General features: G+C 42.4%; 2 protein-coding genes and 1 long non-coding RNA gene across 21 annotated transcripts in view; 2 read left to right on the forward strand and 1 right to left on the reverse strand.

Annotated features, from left to right (window-relative positions):
• ZNF567 (zinc finger protein 567) overlaps positions 1-1345 on the reverse strand; it is a 77258-nt gene extending 75913 nt beyond the window's left edge. For 9 of the 10 annotated variants that reach the window (XR_014237528.1, XR_014237529.1, XR_014237530.1 and 6 more), the window contains exon 1: positions 1211-1345. The gene's annotated coding sequence lies outside the window, so the exon portion shown is untranslated. Of the gene's footprint in view, positions 1-1135; positions 1187-1210 lie in introns of those variants that run through there. The other variant, XM_082367327.1, reaches the window with a different exon arrangement.
• The window catches only part of ZNF461 (zinc finger protein 461), a 136477-nt gene that overhangs the window by 90427 nt on the left and 30300 nt on the right, over positions 1-15750 (forward strand). For 2 of the 10 annotated variants that reach the window (XM_082367298.1, XM_082367291.1), the window contains exon 1: positions 1488-1668. The exons of 5 other annotated variants lie outside the window; for them this stretch is intronic. Coding sequence is in view for 1 of the 5 variants with exons in the window: in XM_082367297.1 (XP_082223423.1) it covers positions 14384-14392 (9 nt within the window). In the remaining 4 variants the exon portion in view is untranslated. 3 more of the 10 variants (XM_082367296.1, XM_082367297.1, XM_082367299.1) reach the window with 2 other exon arrangements.
• LOC309616655 lies at positions 1680-13056 on the forward strand. Its single transcript, XR_014237550.1, has 2 exons — positions 1680-3898; positions 4266-13056. It is a non-coding gene; the product is annotated as an uncharacterized lncRNA (long non-coding RNA).

The following is a 15750-nucleotide window of genomic DNA, read 5'->3' on the forward strand; positions in this document are numbered from 1 at the left end:
AGACCCAATGCAGCTAAAAATAAATAAATAAATTTATTTTAAACAATAAATAAAATAAAATTAAAAAAACAATTTAGAAGTATTGATTTCTACAGTGAACACTTTATTCAGCTAAATGAGACTGATCTTGTGTTTAAATGTTCGATTTTTTATCTTCACAATGACTGAAGAAATTATTGAAACTTTATTGTCCAGGAATTCACCCAAATAGAAATTCTGAGAGTAGCAGTTATGGGAGAGAGTTTTTTGTGTATTCCTAATGATGTTCTACTTATGTCAACATACTGGTCATTAGTCAATATGGGGTTTCGCAATATACAATTGTTCCATCTGAAAATTATTTTAATTTTACCTCCTCCTCTCCGTTTTTAAAATCTCTATTTTTTTTACTTGTCTAATTGCCAGAGTCAAATTCTATAGGCATATAAAATGGACAATATTCAGACAATCTAAACAATACATAGTACTTAACTAGTCTTGCATCTACTTTCTCAAACGCTCCATCTCAGTCACACAACGAGCCAGACACATTCCTAGTCACCGTGAATTGTGCAATTACTTGTGTGCACAAATACTTCAAAATTGGACATAGTCACAGTTATATCATCCACTACACAATCCCAATCCCATAGACACAATTCATGCATCTCTCAGAGCCCATTACATAATTCTACAGAAAGCTGCAAAATTTTACTCACAAACCCCTTACTGTTGCCTCTCCAAAGTCGCATACAGTCTCAAACACAAATCTACTCGCACCTAATTTAAAAATTAGACACACGCAGAGACCCTCTCACTTTCATAAACAATAGGTTCCATAATGTTACACAGAATAACACACGTTCCACACACACACACACACACACACACACACACACACACACACACACACAAGACCAGGCACAAAAAGCTACCCAAACAGAACGCCTGTGTGTGCCAGGCCGAGCTCACACCCGCCTCGGGCTCCCTGTTCCCTTCTCGGCGTTCCCAGCCCTGGCTCCCAAATCCTTCCCCTGCCTAGGTTCTCGCTTCCCTCCTCGCTTTCTCTAGGGCCCGGACTCTCGCTTTCTTCCCCGGCCTTCTCTCAGCCCAGGTTCTCTCTCCTTTCGTCGCTTTTCCCAGTGCTGGTTCCCACCTCCCTGCTCAGCAATCCCCACCGGGTACCACAATCACCAGCCTGCCCAGCGCCAGCAGGACCCACCAGCCTCACCTTCGACTACTGGCCAGCCATCTGCGCTTGCGCACTCCGGCGCGGGCGCTACCTCCCAAGAGTCTCCGCGGCTCCTTCTTCGCCGCCGCGTCCTAGGCGCGCCTTCTCGACATCCGGGTTTTTGCGGCCTTGAACTACATTTCCCACAGCCCCTGGGCTGCTTTTGAAAAGAATTTTGATCTTTGGTTCATCTCTGATTCCCCTCTGAGGTCCTCTCGGTTGTCGCGCTCCGAGTGGTAACCTGAGTCTGGGCACGGCGGGCACTCACGGTGAGGAAGCCCCCACCCTCTGGCGCACACAGGGTGTGTGGAGCCTGGAGCTCAGGCCTGTGTAGGCGTGTATAAGAGTGTGTGAGCGTTTGTGGCAGTAACGAGGCGGGGTGTGTGTGCGGTGATGAGGCCGTGACTGGTGCAAGATGCGGGACCCTTTGGGTGACCGTGATCGGCTGTGATGTTGAGGTAGGTGACACTGTGGGGCTTGAGACCGCCCTTCAGAAGACGATGCTGTTGTTACCTAGTGTGGTGGAAGAGGCTTTTAATTCTGTGACCGGGTGGGAGTTTGGTTGTGTCACGGGGTAGAGCTTCATTTCTGCGGTTCTGGTTTAACGTCGGGACTGAGGCGATCTGTTGAAGATCTCCCTGAGAGTGTATCTGTGCCTGTCAAGACGACGATGCCTGTATTAACCGGTGTTGCACTGAAGCACGGCCTGAGCTGCTTTTGTCAGCACCTCCACCTCCAGTGCCCAGACTCCAGTGCTTAACACACAAGTGGGTATCAGTGGAGTGAGTGTTGCCCGCCTAGGGGCCAATTTTAGGTTCTCTTGTTTCTTAGTATCTGTATCCTTTTATCACTGCTTTCTCTTTTCTCCCACTTTATAGCCAGGACACCAGCTGCAGAGAAATGGCCACCAAACGGGGAGTCAGATATTTGAGTGGTGGGATAAAGGTTATATGCAAGCAAGAAAGCACAAACCTGTTTTTGGAATGAGTTTTGGGGCTGGGAGTGTCCCTTAGGCAGAGTCCTAGGAAGACCTGTAGAGAGCCTAGGAGTAGGATTCCTTCCTCAGAGGATCTCCTTTGGGAGCTGAGGTCAAGTTCCATGTTTCAAAACCACATCATTTCCAAAGCTGTCTCCCCAGGAAACTTGCTGTGAACTTAGAGAAAGTTTCAGCTCTGGTTATCAGTGACCCTGGCCTTTCCCTTCGATACTAAGAAAGGTCAGTAGTACTCCCATCTCCCCTTTACTTCCATCTGAGTATGCGTGTGGTAGATGACTGAGCTTGGGTGGTGTTGAAGAATTTCTTCCAGTTTAGCCAGTTCATGCTCTAAGAAAGGTCTGGTGTCTCATGAGTCCTTACTCCCCTTCTCTTCACCCTTCCCCTGCAGTGCAGCTCTCTGAAAGAAGAGCCCTGGGGAAAGGAAACCGTTACAGAGCATATCTGAAAAACCAAGCTCAAGGTCAGGGATTTTGTTGTTGTTGCTGTTATTCTCTTTGTTTTAGTTTTTCAGAAAAGGAAAGTATTTGCTCTCCTCCTGAAATGGTTAGGTTACAATTAGGCAGGGCCTTGTGATGTACTTTGACTAATAAAATGTGGTGGAAGTGAGACTTTCAAGATAAAGCCTTAGGAGGTCTTGCAGCTTTTGCTCTTTCCCTCTTCTTGCCTTGAGACCACGAGGTACTAAAGGCTAAGACTAGCTTGCTTGAAGACAAAAGATCACTTGGAGACAGAGGCCAAGCTAACAGCAACAACTACCAGATGTTTCAGTGAGACCGTTTTGGTCCATCCAGCCCCCACCAAGCCACCAGCTGGCTGCTGTCACATGAGTGAGATCAGCAGAAGCACCACTCAGCCAAGCCAAGCCCGAATTGCCAACCCCCGGAATGATGAGCTAATTAATGGTTTTGTTTTAAGCCACAAACTTTTGGGGGCGGTTACATAGCAATATATAACTGAAACTGCTGTTTAAACTTCTAGACATTTTCTATCACCCTATACTGATATAATTGTATTGGTCAACCTGCTTTGTTAAGTGATTTCTCTACTGATGTTATACCTTGAAAATATTCCATATCCTAAATTTTCTACAACTTTGCATTTGTGTATCTAAGTGTTCTATTACATGGTTATTTTATAATTTATTTAACCAATAACTTTCCCGAGCAACTCCTTCTTCTTCCTGTCCAACTCCCACGTCTTCACCAACTTTACATTCCCTTCCAGGACCTTAAGGGGAACATGGGTTCCTGTCATTTCAGGGGTATGTAGACTCAAGAATGTGGCATTGACTTCTGCTGAGTGTGTATAGGTGACTCACCCCACTCGGAAGAATTTGTTCAATATAGGTGTGATATAGGACCAATGTACATTTATTTAACTAATAAACTGGGTCTCCCTGATTACAATATCTCTTTTCCATTTTCCAATTCAGAATCTGCATTCTGGAGCCATCTAGTAACTTTCATCACTGTGACTCATTGGGGAATGTGACTCTTTAGGGTGCTTAGCTATTTGAAGGATTGGTATGATTCCTGGAGATGGAAATGGGCATCTCTGCTGTGTTGTTTCAAAAGTGTCATCCTCCTAATACTTCAGGTTACTTTTTCAACTTCCTTTTCTGCCTGATGACAAAGGGAATGGTCTGAATTAACCACATCAGGCCTAAATCCCATTTCTTCTCCTATGTGCAGGTTTTATTATTTTTATTTATTTATTTATTTATTTAATATTTATTTATTTATTTTATTTATTTATTTATTATTTACTTTATTTTTTATTTATTTATTTTTTGGCTGTGTTGGGTCTTCGTTTCTGTGCGAGGGCTTTCTCCAGTTGCGGCGAGCGGGGGCCACTCTTCATCACGATGCGCGGGCCTCTCACTGTCGCGGCCTCTCCCGTTGCGGAGCACAAGCTCCAGATACGCAGGCTCAGCAGTTGTGGCTCACCGGCTTAGTTGCTCCGCGGCACGTGGGATCTTCACAGACCAGGGCTTGAACCCGTGTCTCCTGCATTGGCAGGCAGATTCTTAACCACTGCGCCACCAGGGAAGCCCCGCAGGTTTTATTATTAATTAATTGATTTCCAAGGCAAATGTGGTTTCCTTGTTAGTTTCTAAGGCTAGTGGAGAGGTCGGCCAGCAAATCTGAGCCTAGGTGAGGGGCAACCAGTAAGAGGAATTCGTTGTGTATAAAATCTTAGGAGTCAAGATTTAGGACCTTTAAGGTGGCATTTGAGTCACTCATTTGAAATGCTTCATGTCTATGAAGAAAGTTCAGGCTTCTTAAGACAGAATTCAAACCACTACAACAATACACTCCATGTATTATATTCATATCTCCTATCATTTCTTTTGTTCTCAAAGAGGGAGGGATTAGCTCTATTATTTTTTTCTGATTATAAAATTAGTAGATTCTTAATTCAGAAATTTGAAGAATACAGAAAAGCTTAAAGTAAAGCTCATCTAGAAACAGCTTATTTTTTCCAAATCATCTCACCTATTTCTCTGTGAATTAACACATGGATATAGCCATATAGGATTTTGAAATTCAAAACAGAATTATACTGTAATACTGTTTTGTCATCTATCTTCTTCATCTAACCTAATATAGTGAACAACTTTTCATGTCATCAAATGACAAACGGTCATAATTTTTTGAGTACACTGTTTGGATATACTATAATTTTTTAAACTGTTTCCCTATTGTAGGATATTTAAGTTCTTTCCAGCTTTTCCTCATTATTGTACAGTGTTTTACTGCACACTCCTTTTTGTGCACATGTGTAATTATATCTTTTTGACAGTCTCAGAAATATTATTGACAATGAGGCTTTCATAGTTAAAACCTGCTTATATATCTTTATCAATTGTCCTGCTTAAATTTTCACCAATATACAACACAGTATGAGAGTGTCTGGTCTACTAATATAGGGCATCGTCAGTCTTTTAAATCTACCAATCTGGTGGAAATTGTTTGTTTAAATGAATTATGCATGCTCAGGTTTCACTCAATGTAATGAAATCTGGGCTTCTGGACAAAAGGCAGAATTGAAAGGGAACTGGTTTTGTAGTTAAAGAAATGTGGATTCAAAACATAGATCTGCCATTTATTGAACAGGAATGATTTTTTTTTAATTTAAAAAATGTTTAAATTTTTGGTTGTTTCAAGTCTTAGTTGTGGCCCTCAGGATCTTTCATTGTGGTTCGTGGGCTCTTCGTTGCAGTGTGCAGTCTTCTCTCTAGTTGTGGCGCTCAGTAGGTGCGGTGCACGGGTGCTCTAGTTGTGGTGTGTGGGCTCCAGAGCATGTGGGCTCAGTAGTAGCGTGCGGGGTCTCTAGTTGTGGCAGGCAGGCTCAGTAGTTGTGGCACACACGCTTGGTTGCCCCACAGCGTGTGGGATTGACCAGGGATCCCCAACCAGGGATCGAACCTGCGTACCCTGCATTGGAAGGAGGATTCTTAACCACTGGACCACCAGGGTAGTCCCAGGAATGATTTCTTTTCCTTTGTTTTTAATAAGACTTTTGCACAATATAGAGCCCAGACCTTAAAATCCTAGCCTGGTGATTTGTTTTATAAGCCCATACAACCACCATTTGATAAAGATAAAGAAACTTTTCAACATCCCAGAAGGCTCCCTTCATGTCTCTTCCCAATCAGTATACCTCAAAGTTAACATTATTTTGATGTCTATCACAGTAGATTCGTTTTGTCTGGTTTTTGAACTTTGTATAAGTGGAATCATACAGTAGGTTCTTTTGTGTCTGGCCTCTTTTACTCAATATAGTATCTATAATAGCATGACTCTACATATGTGATAAAATTGCATAGAACCAAATATACACAGAAACACAGATACAAACGAGTGCATGTAAAACTGGCAAAATGTGAAGAAGTACTGTGTATTATATCAATATAAATATCCTGGTCATGATTTTTTTTTTTTACAAGAAGTTAACATTGAGGGAAACTGGGTGACGTTTATGTGGGATCTCTCTATATTATTTCTTACAACTGCATATAAATCTACAATGATCTCAAAATAAAAAGTTAAAATATAAGTACATAGCTGGGACAAGCAGTTTGCAATTTGGAAAAAAATAAAATTATATCCATACCTCACATCCTGTCACAAGAATAAACTCTAAATAGATCAGGGAGGTAAACATAAAGATATGAAACCATATAGGTCCTAGAAGAAAGCATCGATGAACTCCAGTTTAACCTCCGGGTAAGGAAGAGCTTTCTCATTATGACTCAGAAAATAGATGCAGTAAAAGAAAATATTGAAAATTTTGTAATATTCAAAGATTTGACTACAATTAAAAACACATAAAATCAAAAGACAACTTACAAATAAATATCTTTATCACAAATAAAGGGCTAATACTCCTGTATTAGTTTAAGAGGACTGCCATAAACAGAATAACACAGACTGCGTAGCTTAAACAACGGAAATTAATTTTCTCACAGTTCTGGAGGATGGAGGGCCAAGATCAACAAGTTGGCAGCTCTGGTTTCTCCTGAGGTCTCTTCTTGGCTTGCAGATGGCTACCTTCTCGCTGTGTCCTCATATGGCCTTTTCTCCTACACACCCATCCGTGGTGTGTCTCTCTATATGTCCTAGTCTCCTCTTATAAGGACACTAGCTAGATTGGATTAGGGCCTACCCTATCAGCCTCATTTTAACTTAATTACCTCCTTAAAGGCCCTATCTCCAAATACAGTCACTTTCTAAAGTACTGGGAATTAGGAATTCAACATTTGATTCAGCTTAAAGTTCTGATTCTTCACATCAGCTGAACTTTTACCTGCAATGGCATCTCTCTTTCTGGAGCTGGTTTACTCACTGCTTTCTCTACCATTCAGGGCTATCTCCTTTTTTCCAATGAGGAAATCACATCTGGCTTAGCGATATAAAGTGCTATATATAGAAAAAGGTGTGGGACTTGGGTCTGTGGTGGTGATGTCAATCAAGGAAGAGGAAGAGAAGGGCCAGAGGAAGATAAGGTCACCTTAGGTGTCAAGAAAATGAAGCCTCAGTAAAAACAAAATGCAGTTATTTCTTTCCAGTTATACAAATGTCAGATCAGTTCTTCAAAGGCTCTCCAGAGATTTCCTCCAGAAGGAGAATACTTCCAGCAGGCAGATTATAAACAATCAGGGGAAATACTCTAAACTGGCAAAACCAGACTCCAACATCACATCCTTGTGGTTACATCCCTCTGAGCAGAGTTCAGGCACTTACTTTCCACCTGGGAGAACTTGATGGACATCTTCAGAAGCAACAGTCCTGCAAATGACAAAAACACTCCAACTCTACAAAGCCTAATCCCACATGACCCTGGGAAAAAAGGGAGGGTGGACCAGACACAAGAGCTAGGCAGCATATACAAGGAATTTCTCTCCCATGGCTCAGCTTTCTGAGTTCAGCAAGGATATACTAGTTTAATAAATTCCAGAACTTCCTCACAATGAGATAACTTACATAAATTTAAACTTAAGTATAATTTCTTTATAAGAACAATGTATTGATTTTAGAATATATGCTTTAAGGAATTTTGTTAAAGGGAACTTCTTCAAAAATAGGTGAAAAAAACTCACTGTTGTAAGTCTTTAGGTTAGATTTACAGCTCAGCGTATTCTAAACACAGTCGGATATGAATGATTTATATTTCCTTCCAACAAACGTGGTTTCTAAGCATGGCTGTGGGCGTTCTGCCTAGAGAAGAAGAGCTAAGAGGCTCACAGCTTGGTCTTGCTGCGTTGTTTTTTGTTTTCTTGATGGGGGATTTATCTCACTTCTGAAATATTAGCCATAATTCCTTGTATCCTGTGAGAAAATCACCTTGCTCCATTAGTTTCCTTTTGGACCCAATATCAAGAGATTCAAAACTATAAACTTGACTAGAAAAAATTCATTTATACCCAGAATTCCTGTGAATTCACAATAATTAGGAAATGGAATCAGGATACAGAGCAGAAGATATAGAGTTGGAAAATGGTAGAATCTAGTAGTTAAACAGTTAAAGGCTGAGGGCTTTGGAATTTAAATTCTGCTTCTATCTCTCAGGAACTCTGACGTTTCACAAGTTATTTCAGCTCTTGGTGCCTCACTTGACAAATCGGTTTACTGGGAATGATAAGGATACCTCCCTTAGAGGGCTCTCATGAGGATTAAATGAGACAATATGTAAAATACTTAGACTAGTGTATTAGGGTTCTCCAGAGAAACCGAACCAACAAGATGTGTGTGTATGTGCGTGTGTGTGCACGCGCGTGTGTGTTTGTGTGTGGGGGGGGGGATTAAGAGAGATTTTAAGGAATTGGCTCATAAGGTTGTGAGAGAGAGAGATTTTAAGGAATCAGCTCATGAGATTGTGGAGGCTTGTTAAATCCAAAATCTGCAGGCCAGGCCAGCAGGTTGAACACCCAGGGAACAACTGCAGTTCAAATCTGAAAGCTGTCTGCTGGCAGAGTTCCTTCTTGCTTTGGGAGAGGTCAGTCTTTGTTCTGTTGAGACCTTCAACTAATTGGATGAGGCCCACCCACATTATGGAGGGTAATTGCTCTACTCAAAGTTCACTGATTTAAATGTTAATCTCATCTAAAAAACATCTTCACAGAAATATCCAGAATGATGTTTGACCGAATATCTGGGCATTGTGCCCAGCCAAACTGATACATAAAATTAGCCATCATAAATCTACCCCGTGACAACCTGGCACGTATATGCATCTCCTTAAGCCATATTTAATCTCCGAATAAAGACAATAACAAGGTCATTCTTCCACCTAATATCATAGAAATATCTTGCAGATAACCAAAAAACACATTAATCCTCTGCCCAGAAGAGGCTGCAAAGTCCTTGGTTGATATTTACTCTTCTCTTTGATACCTCATAACTTAAATATTATGATGTAAAGTTAATTATACTTAAATACAATGATAAAAGGTCAGTACATCTTATGTTACAATGATAAAGGGATAAAAAAGGGAAGAAAACAAAGATACCTACTCTACACACATACACAAATACAACAAAATAAGGAAGAAATCCTGATGACAACTACTGTCCTCATTTCTGAAACTGATCACACAGTTGTAGTTGGCATTTATAACTACCTTCTTCCCCTACCCGTTCCATATTCCCTTTGCCCTCAGCAAGCACCTCAGCCTGTCATGGTTCTTTACTTGGTGGAGTGACCCAAATATTCATTCTTGAAGAATGTGGCCCGTCAGTCGTCCTGCCTGAATGGTGTTGTAGTTTTCCATTCACTTTAATCACAGGGCCTGTTAATACTAAGAGATACTGGAAAGGCTCCCCTGTACTTGAGACATACTTTTCCTTACCTCCCTTGTGGAGTAGCAATCCAACTTCCTCTTCGTAGTCAAGATCAACCACCCCAGCCAACACAGTAACTCCCTTATTTGCCTGTTGATTCAGAGGGTTAAGGAGCCCAAAATGGCTGGGTAGCAGTCTTTAACTTCCAGTTCAATGGAATCATTGTGTCTCCTGGTGGAAGCATCCCTCCATTTGGAACTAAGACCTCTGGGCAGCAGAACACAAGTTGTGGGGACAGAAAGCAAAAATTTTACTTTTGGGTTACTAGGGGTAAGAGTGAGTGGTATCACTCCCATTACTTGATTCCTGGCCTTGTGAATACTGGCCATGGGAGAAACAGCACCAAATATTGGACACTGATCCATAGCATATACAGCCTTCAGGAGAACCTTGCCTCAGCCCTGCAAGATACTGCCACCTAGCTGGCATTGTAACTGAGTCTTCAAAACATCATTCCATTGTTCTTTCAAGCCAGCTGCTTAAAGATGGTGGGGAACATGGTAATACCAGTGAATTCCATGGGGATGGTACCATTGCTGCACTTATTTGTTGTGACATGAGTTTCTTGATCAGAAGCAATGCTGTGTGGAATACCGTGACAGTGGATAAGGCATTCTGCAAGTCCACAGATGGTAGTTTTGGCAGAAGCATTATGTGCAATAGAGGCAAGTCTGTATCCAGAGTGTCTCTTCCAGTAAGAACAAAATGCTGCCCCTTCCATGATGGAAACAGTCTAGTGTAATCAACCAGCCACCAGGGAATGGTGCCATATTGGGGACTCAGTGTTGGTCTCTTCTGCTGATTGGGCAGTCGGCAGTGGCTATAGGCAGGTCAGCCTTGGTGAATGGAAGACCATGCATAACCTCCATCACTGCCACCATGGCCACTTTGTTCATGAGCCCATTGGGTGATGACAAGGATGACTGAGGAAAGAAACTGGTATCTACAAAATGGGTCATTCTATCCACTTTATTGAAATCCTCCTCTGCTGAGGTTACTCTCTGGTGAGCATTCACATGGGACACAAATATCTTCATTTTTTCCCATTCAGAGAGGTCCATACCTCTTTCCCAGACTTCCTTGTCACCAATTTCCCAATCATGTTCCTTCCAAGTCCCTGACCATCCAGCCAAATCATTGGCCACAGCCCATGAATCCATATATAATCGCACATCTGGCCATTTCTCCTTCCAAGAAAAATAAGTAACCAGGTGCACTGCTCGAAATTCTGCCCAATAGGAGGATTACATGTGCTGTCAGGGTGTGCTTGGCCCGACCAACATACCACTTTCATTTCATGATGGATTGCTGCTGTGCACACCCAACTTAATGGCTTGGTGGGTCAGATTACAACCAGTTCATGATGGGCAGCTCAGATCGCGTGTTAACTTGGTGGCCCATGGTTAAGTGTTCAGTTGCTACTAAGGCCCAGTAACAGGCCAAAAGCTATTTTGCCAAAGGAGAGTAGTTAATTGCAGAGGATGGCAGGGCTTTGATTCAAAACCCTAAGGCCCTATGCTGTGATTCACCTATAGGGTCCTGCCAAAGGCCCCAGACAGCATCCCTATCTGCTACTGATACCTCAAGCACCATTGGGTCTGCTGGGGTATATGGCCCAAGTGGCAGAGCAGCTTGCACAGTAGTCTGGACCTGTTGCAGAGTCCCAGAGCCTTCTCTTGTTCTGGGCCCTACTCAAAACTAGCAACTTTTCAGGTCACTCAGTAAAGGGATGGAAGTTACACATCCAAATGAGGAATATGTTGCCTCCAAAATCCAGAGGCTTCCTAGGGTTTGTGCCTCTTTTTTGGTTATGGGAGGAGCCAGATAAGGATAAGAACAACTTATCCTTCACCTTAGAAGGGATATCTGACATGCCCCACACCACTGGGTCCCTAGGAATTTCACTGAGGTAGAAGGCCCCTGAGTTTTTGTTGGATTTATTTTCTACCCTCTGACACACAAATAAATGTCTTACCAGTTAAGTCTGGAGTAGTTGCCACTTCTTGCTACTAGGTCCAATCAGCATATTGCCATCAAAGAAATGGACCAGTGTGACATCTTGTGGAAGGGAAAGGTAATCAAGATCCCTATGAACTAAATTACGACATAGGGCTGGAGAGTTGATATAGCCCTGAGGTAGAACACTGAAGATGTAATGCTGGCCTTGCCAGCTGAAAGCAAACTGCTTCTAGTTGTCTTTATTAACAGGTATGGAGAGGGAAAAAAAATTGCCAGATCAATGGTTGCATACCAGGTACCAGGGAATGTGCTAATTCCCTCAAGGAATGAAACCACATTTGGTACAGCGGCTGCAATTGGAGTCACTACCTTGTTTAGCTTATGATAATCCATTGTCATTCTCCAGTATCTATCTGTCTTCTGCACAGGCCAAATAAGCAAGTTTAATGTGGATGTGGTGGGAGTCACCACCCTTGCATCTTTCAAGCCCTTAATAGTGGCACTAATCTCTGCAATGCAGTGTTTCTTTTGGTTTACTATTTTTCTAGGTAGAGGCAATTCTGGTAGCTTCCACTTGTCCTTTCCCACCATAACAGCCCTCACTCAACAGGGCAGAGAGCCAGTGAGGGGATTCTTACAGTTCCTGAGTATGTCTATCTCAATTATCCATTCCAGAACTTGGGGGGAAAACCACAGGATGGGTTCAGGGTCCACTGTGAGATGGATTTGAGCTAAAACTTCATTGATCACCTGATTTCCATAAGCGCCTACTCTGACTGGTAGACAACAATGATGTTTTGGGTCTCCTGAAATTATTGTCAATTCAGAGCCATCGTCCAGTAATCCCTGAAAGGTCTGATTATTTTCCTTTTCCTCAACATACAGTTATCCTTACCAGGAAAAATTAACAGTATACATTTTTGGCAATGTAGCAGCGTCTCTCATTAAAGGGGTTCTAAGTTAGCACACTGGGTCAAGTCTGGGAATTGAGCGGCCATGACTCTCTGTTTTTATTATTCAAGTTAAGCTTTTGTACTCTTGACCTAGAACTCTTCCACTTATACAGATCAAGTTAAGAATTTAGTAGACTTCCCATCTATTTCACTTCCACCAAAGAATATCAGCCATACTCCCAGTAACCACATAACAGAAATTAAAAAACAACCAACCAAAAAACCTTTCATGGTCATTTTGCATTCTTCATCACAATAAATTATTTCATATTTTTAAAGTCATGTTTTAATTCTTCTTAGATTTAAAAGAATTTCCATTGGAAATTTAAATTTTCAAGTAACTCTGATGCTTCAGGAAGCTTAGCCATTATTATCTTTTTAGAGATAAGTGAGGTTCAGAGTAGGTATCACCTCATACTCAATCTCACACACATAATATTGCAGTCTCTTAGTTACTAAATTCAGATCACAACCACACACTGTCTTCCATCCAGATCTTAACTTGCATAAGTTGCATTCTAACACACACAAAAACACCTTTACCAAATCTCTTGCATGACCTCCCGCTCAATCATACTCAAAACATCAAAGTCACAACGTTATAATCACCAGCCCTTTTACTGCCATATGCAGAGACTTGGGTACAGTCACAAACCACTTTCACATACTTCATATATTTCACTCAACACCCTCTCCCAGTGATAGGCTCAAGTGCAAACCATCTCATATACATAACAGAGAATCAGACACAGAAACACAACCACATGTTCTCACAGATACTATATTTCCTCACACTTAAGAGATGGAGCTTCTGGCCTCAGCAAGATTAAAAATCTTTACCATAGATTTGTCCCTTATCGCAGATAATCGTACTAGTTTCCACCCCTCTGGATTAATTCCAGCCTGTCACACACACTTAGACACACAATGTCACCTCACACCTCTCTCTCTCTCTCTCACATACACACACACACACACACACACACACACGAACGGCTCAGGACCAGCTCGCCTGCCCCAGGGATCTGATTCATCCACTGGGTCCCTCCTAGTTTCAACAGACCAGCTTCCTCCCTTCGCTGGTGAAATTTACCTGCGGACACTCGCCACACCCAAACCCTCCCGGTAGTCATAGGTGGACCCAGCACAGACAGCCTTCCACCGAATGTTGTGAGGTCACTGCCAGCAGAGCTGGCCGCGCCACCCGCAAGCATGCGTAATCAATCACACGGTCTCAAAGCACCACTCACTGGTTAAGTCACATCACATTATGCCACCTCACAATCACTGCACGTGGCCAAGCTCACTGCTTGAACCTACACGAATATGTAGCACATCCACTTCCACATACAGAGTTCCTCACGCATGACACCCTCACAGTCGCTGTCACATAATCATCTGCCTCTCGATGAGACGCGTACGTAACGGACTCACAGAAAATACATCTCGCATCGCAACCGCGGAGAGAACCATCCAGAGGCTGGATCTCTCCGCACCAGACAACAGTTCTCTTAAGCCAGCTGCCCGCGAACGTGCACATTGGGAGGGTGGGGACAGCCACCGTGTCAGGCTTGAAATCCGTCCTCAGAGAAATCTGAGGTTCCGAATTCAGACCCCAAACCCGGGTGTGAGCCACGCAAACTGGGTGGTTGCGGCGTCACTCCAAACCCGAGTGAAACAGCGCAGGTGCGGCCGGAAGTCTGGCGGAAGACCTACCTCGTTAGCCTCCCGGGCTCCTTCCTCTAGGACTAAGTTTCCCAGAGGACACGGCTTTCCAAAGCTACTTCCGGTCAGAACGGCGGTTGAATAGTCGGCAGCAGAGGCAGTCGAGGGCTTCCCGTTACGGGTAGAGTAGGCAGGGCTCGGCGTGCAGCTTCGCCGGGAAGTCCAATCAGAACTTGGACCAGAGCTCCTCCTGAGGATGCTGAAGGTGAGGAATCCTGTAGCCCCAGGACCGGGCAAGAGGAGTATCTGGAGTGTTAGGCCTCTTAGTGCGGGAGCTGACCTGGGGAGAGTAGATTAGTCTGTGCGTGCGTGACGGAAATTAGTCTAATGACTAAGGGTATTTGGCTGTTTGTTGTGACAGCAACTGGATTCGTGCTTTTGTAACCATTGTAATTTTGTGCATGGCCATATGTGTAAATGGAATTTGTATGTGTTTATGATCATGATTGCAGGTGACTATTTGTGTAAGCCCCATTTACTTACATAAAAGAAAAGCACATTTACACAAACCTCTAAACCCAGGCTCACCGTAATCAGGCAGTTAGGAAGACATTCCAGTAGTCACCTGTAGATTCATACTCACGTCATAAAGCCAAAGTCACATAATCCCACCATCCCCCCCGTGTTTATCATCATCACACAACCTCAAAGTGACTTATATAGTAAAAAAAAAAAAAAAAAAAGAAAACAACAAACAACAACAAAAAACTAACCATATGCCCACTTAGTCGGTGTCCTCCACAGTTATCTGAAGAGCTCATACACCACCAAGAATCAGAGAAACATAGTCTTCATGGTCACAGACAACATCTACTCCACATCACACTCAAGGTCACACAAAGTTTGAGCTTCCAGAAAAGCCTAGTATCTCATAATTTTTCTCTACCTCACAACTTCTGCCATTCCCCTTAGAAACACCTCGAATTGGAGGAAAGAATGGCACTGTTGCACATCCAAAAACAGTGTCTAAGATGATTTGGTGCTGCATCTTACCTGAAATTTTCACATTAACCTTCAAAATTCCTTTGTTATATTACTTCATTTAAAGTAAAAGTTATCTATAATTCTTCAACCGCTCTGAACATTTTATTGCAAATGCTTTCACCCTCCTTATGTACATACATATATGCTTATGTTCATGAGTATTTTTTCCCCAAAGATTAGAACACAGTACACATTGTTTTGTAATTCCTTATTAAACGATATTTAGGTCTTTTTTGCCTGTATTTAGGGATAAATTTCAGAAGATTTTCCAGGATGTGGTTTTTTAAATTCTCACCGGTACTTCAAACTAAAGACTCAAGTATTTATTTTGCTCTGGACATCTTTGTTCTGTTTCTTCTTTTCAGTGTTGCTTTAGTGTCTATTTTTGAAGTTCCTGTTACACAGGAATGTTAGCTATAACCAAAGATCTGTTAGATCTTTTGAGTCATTTTCTCTTTCCCTGACCTTTTCATAAGGTCCTTTTCTTTTTCCTTTTAATTCAGTGAGAATCTGGTCAGGGTAGGTCTGAGCAGGCCAATTGGGTCGATTTTATCATAGTGTTGGGACACTGATTTGCCT

This window comes from Balaenoptera borealis, assembly GCF_965194805.1.
Source record: "Balaenoptera borealis genome assembly, chromosome: 19".
Lineage (NCBI taxonomy): Eukaryota > Metazoa > Chordata > Mammalia > Artiodactyla > Balaenopteridae > Balaenoptera > Balaenoptera borealis.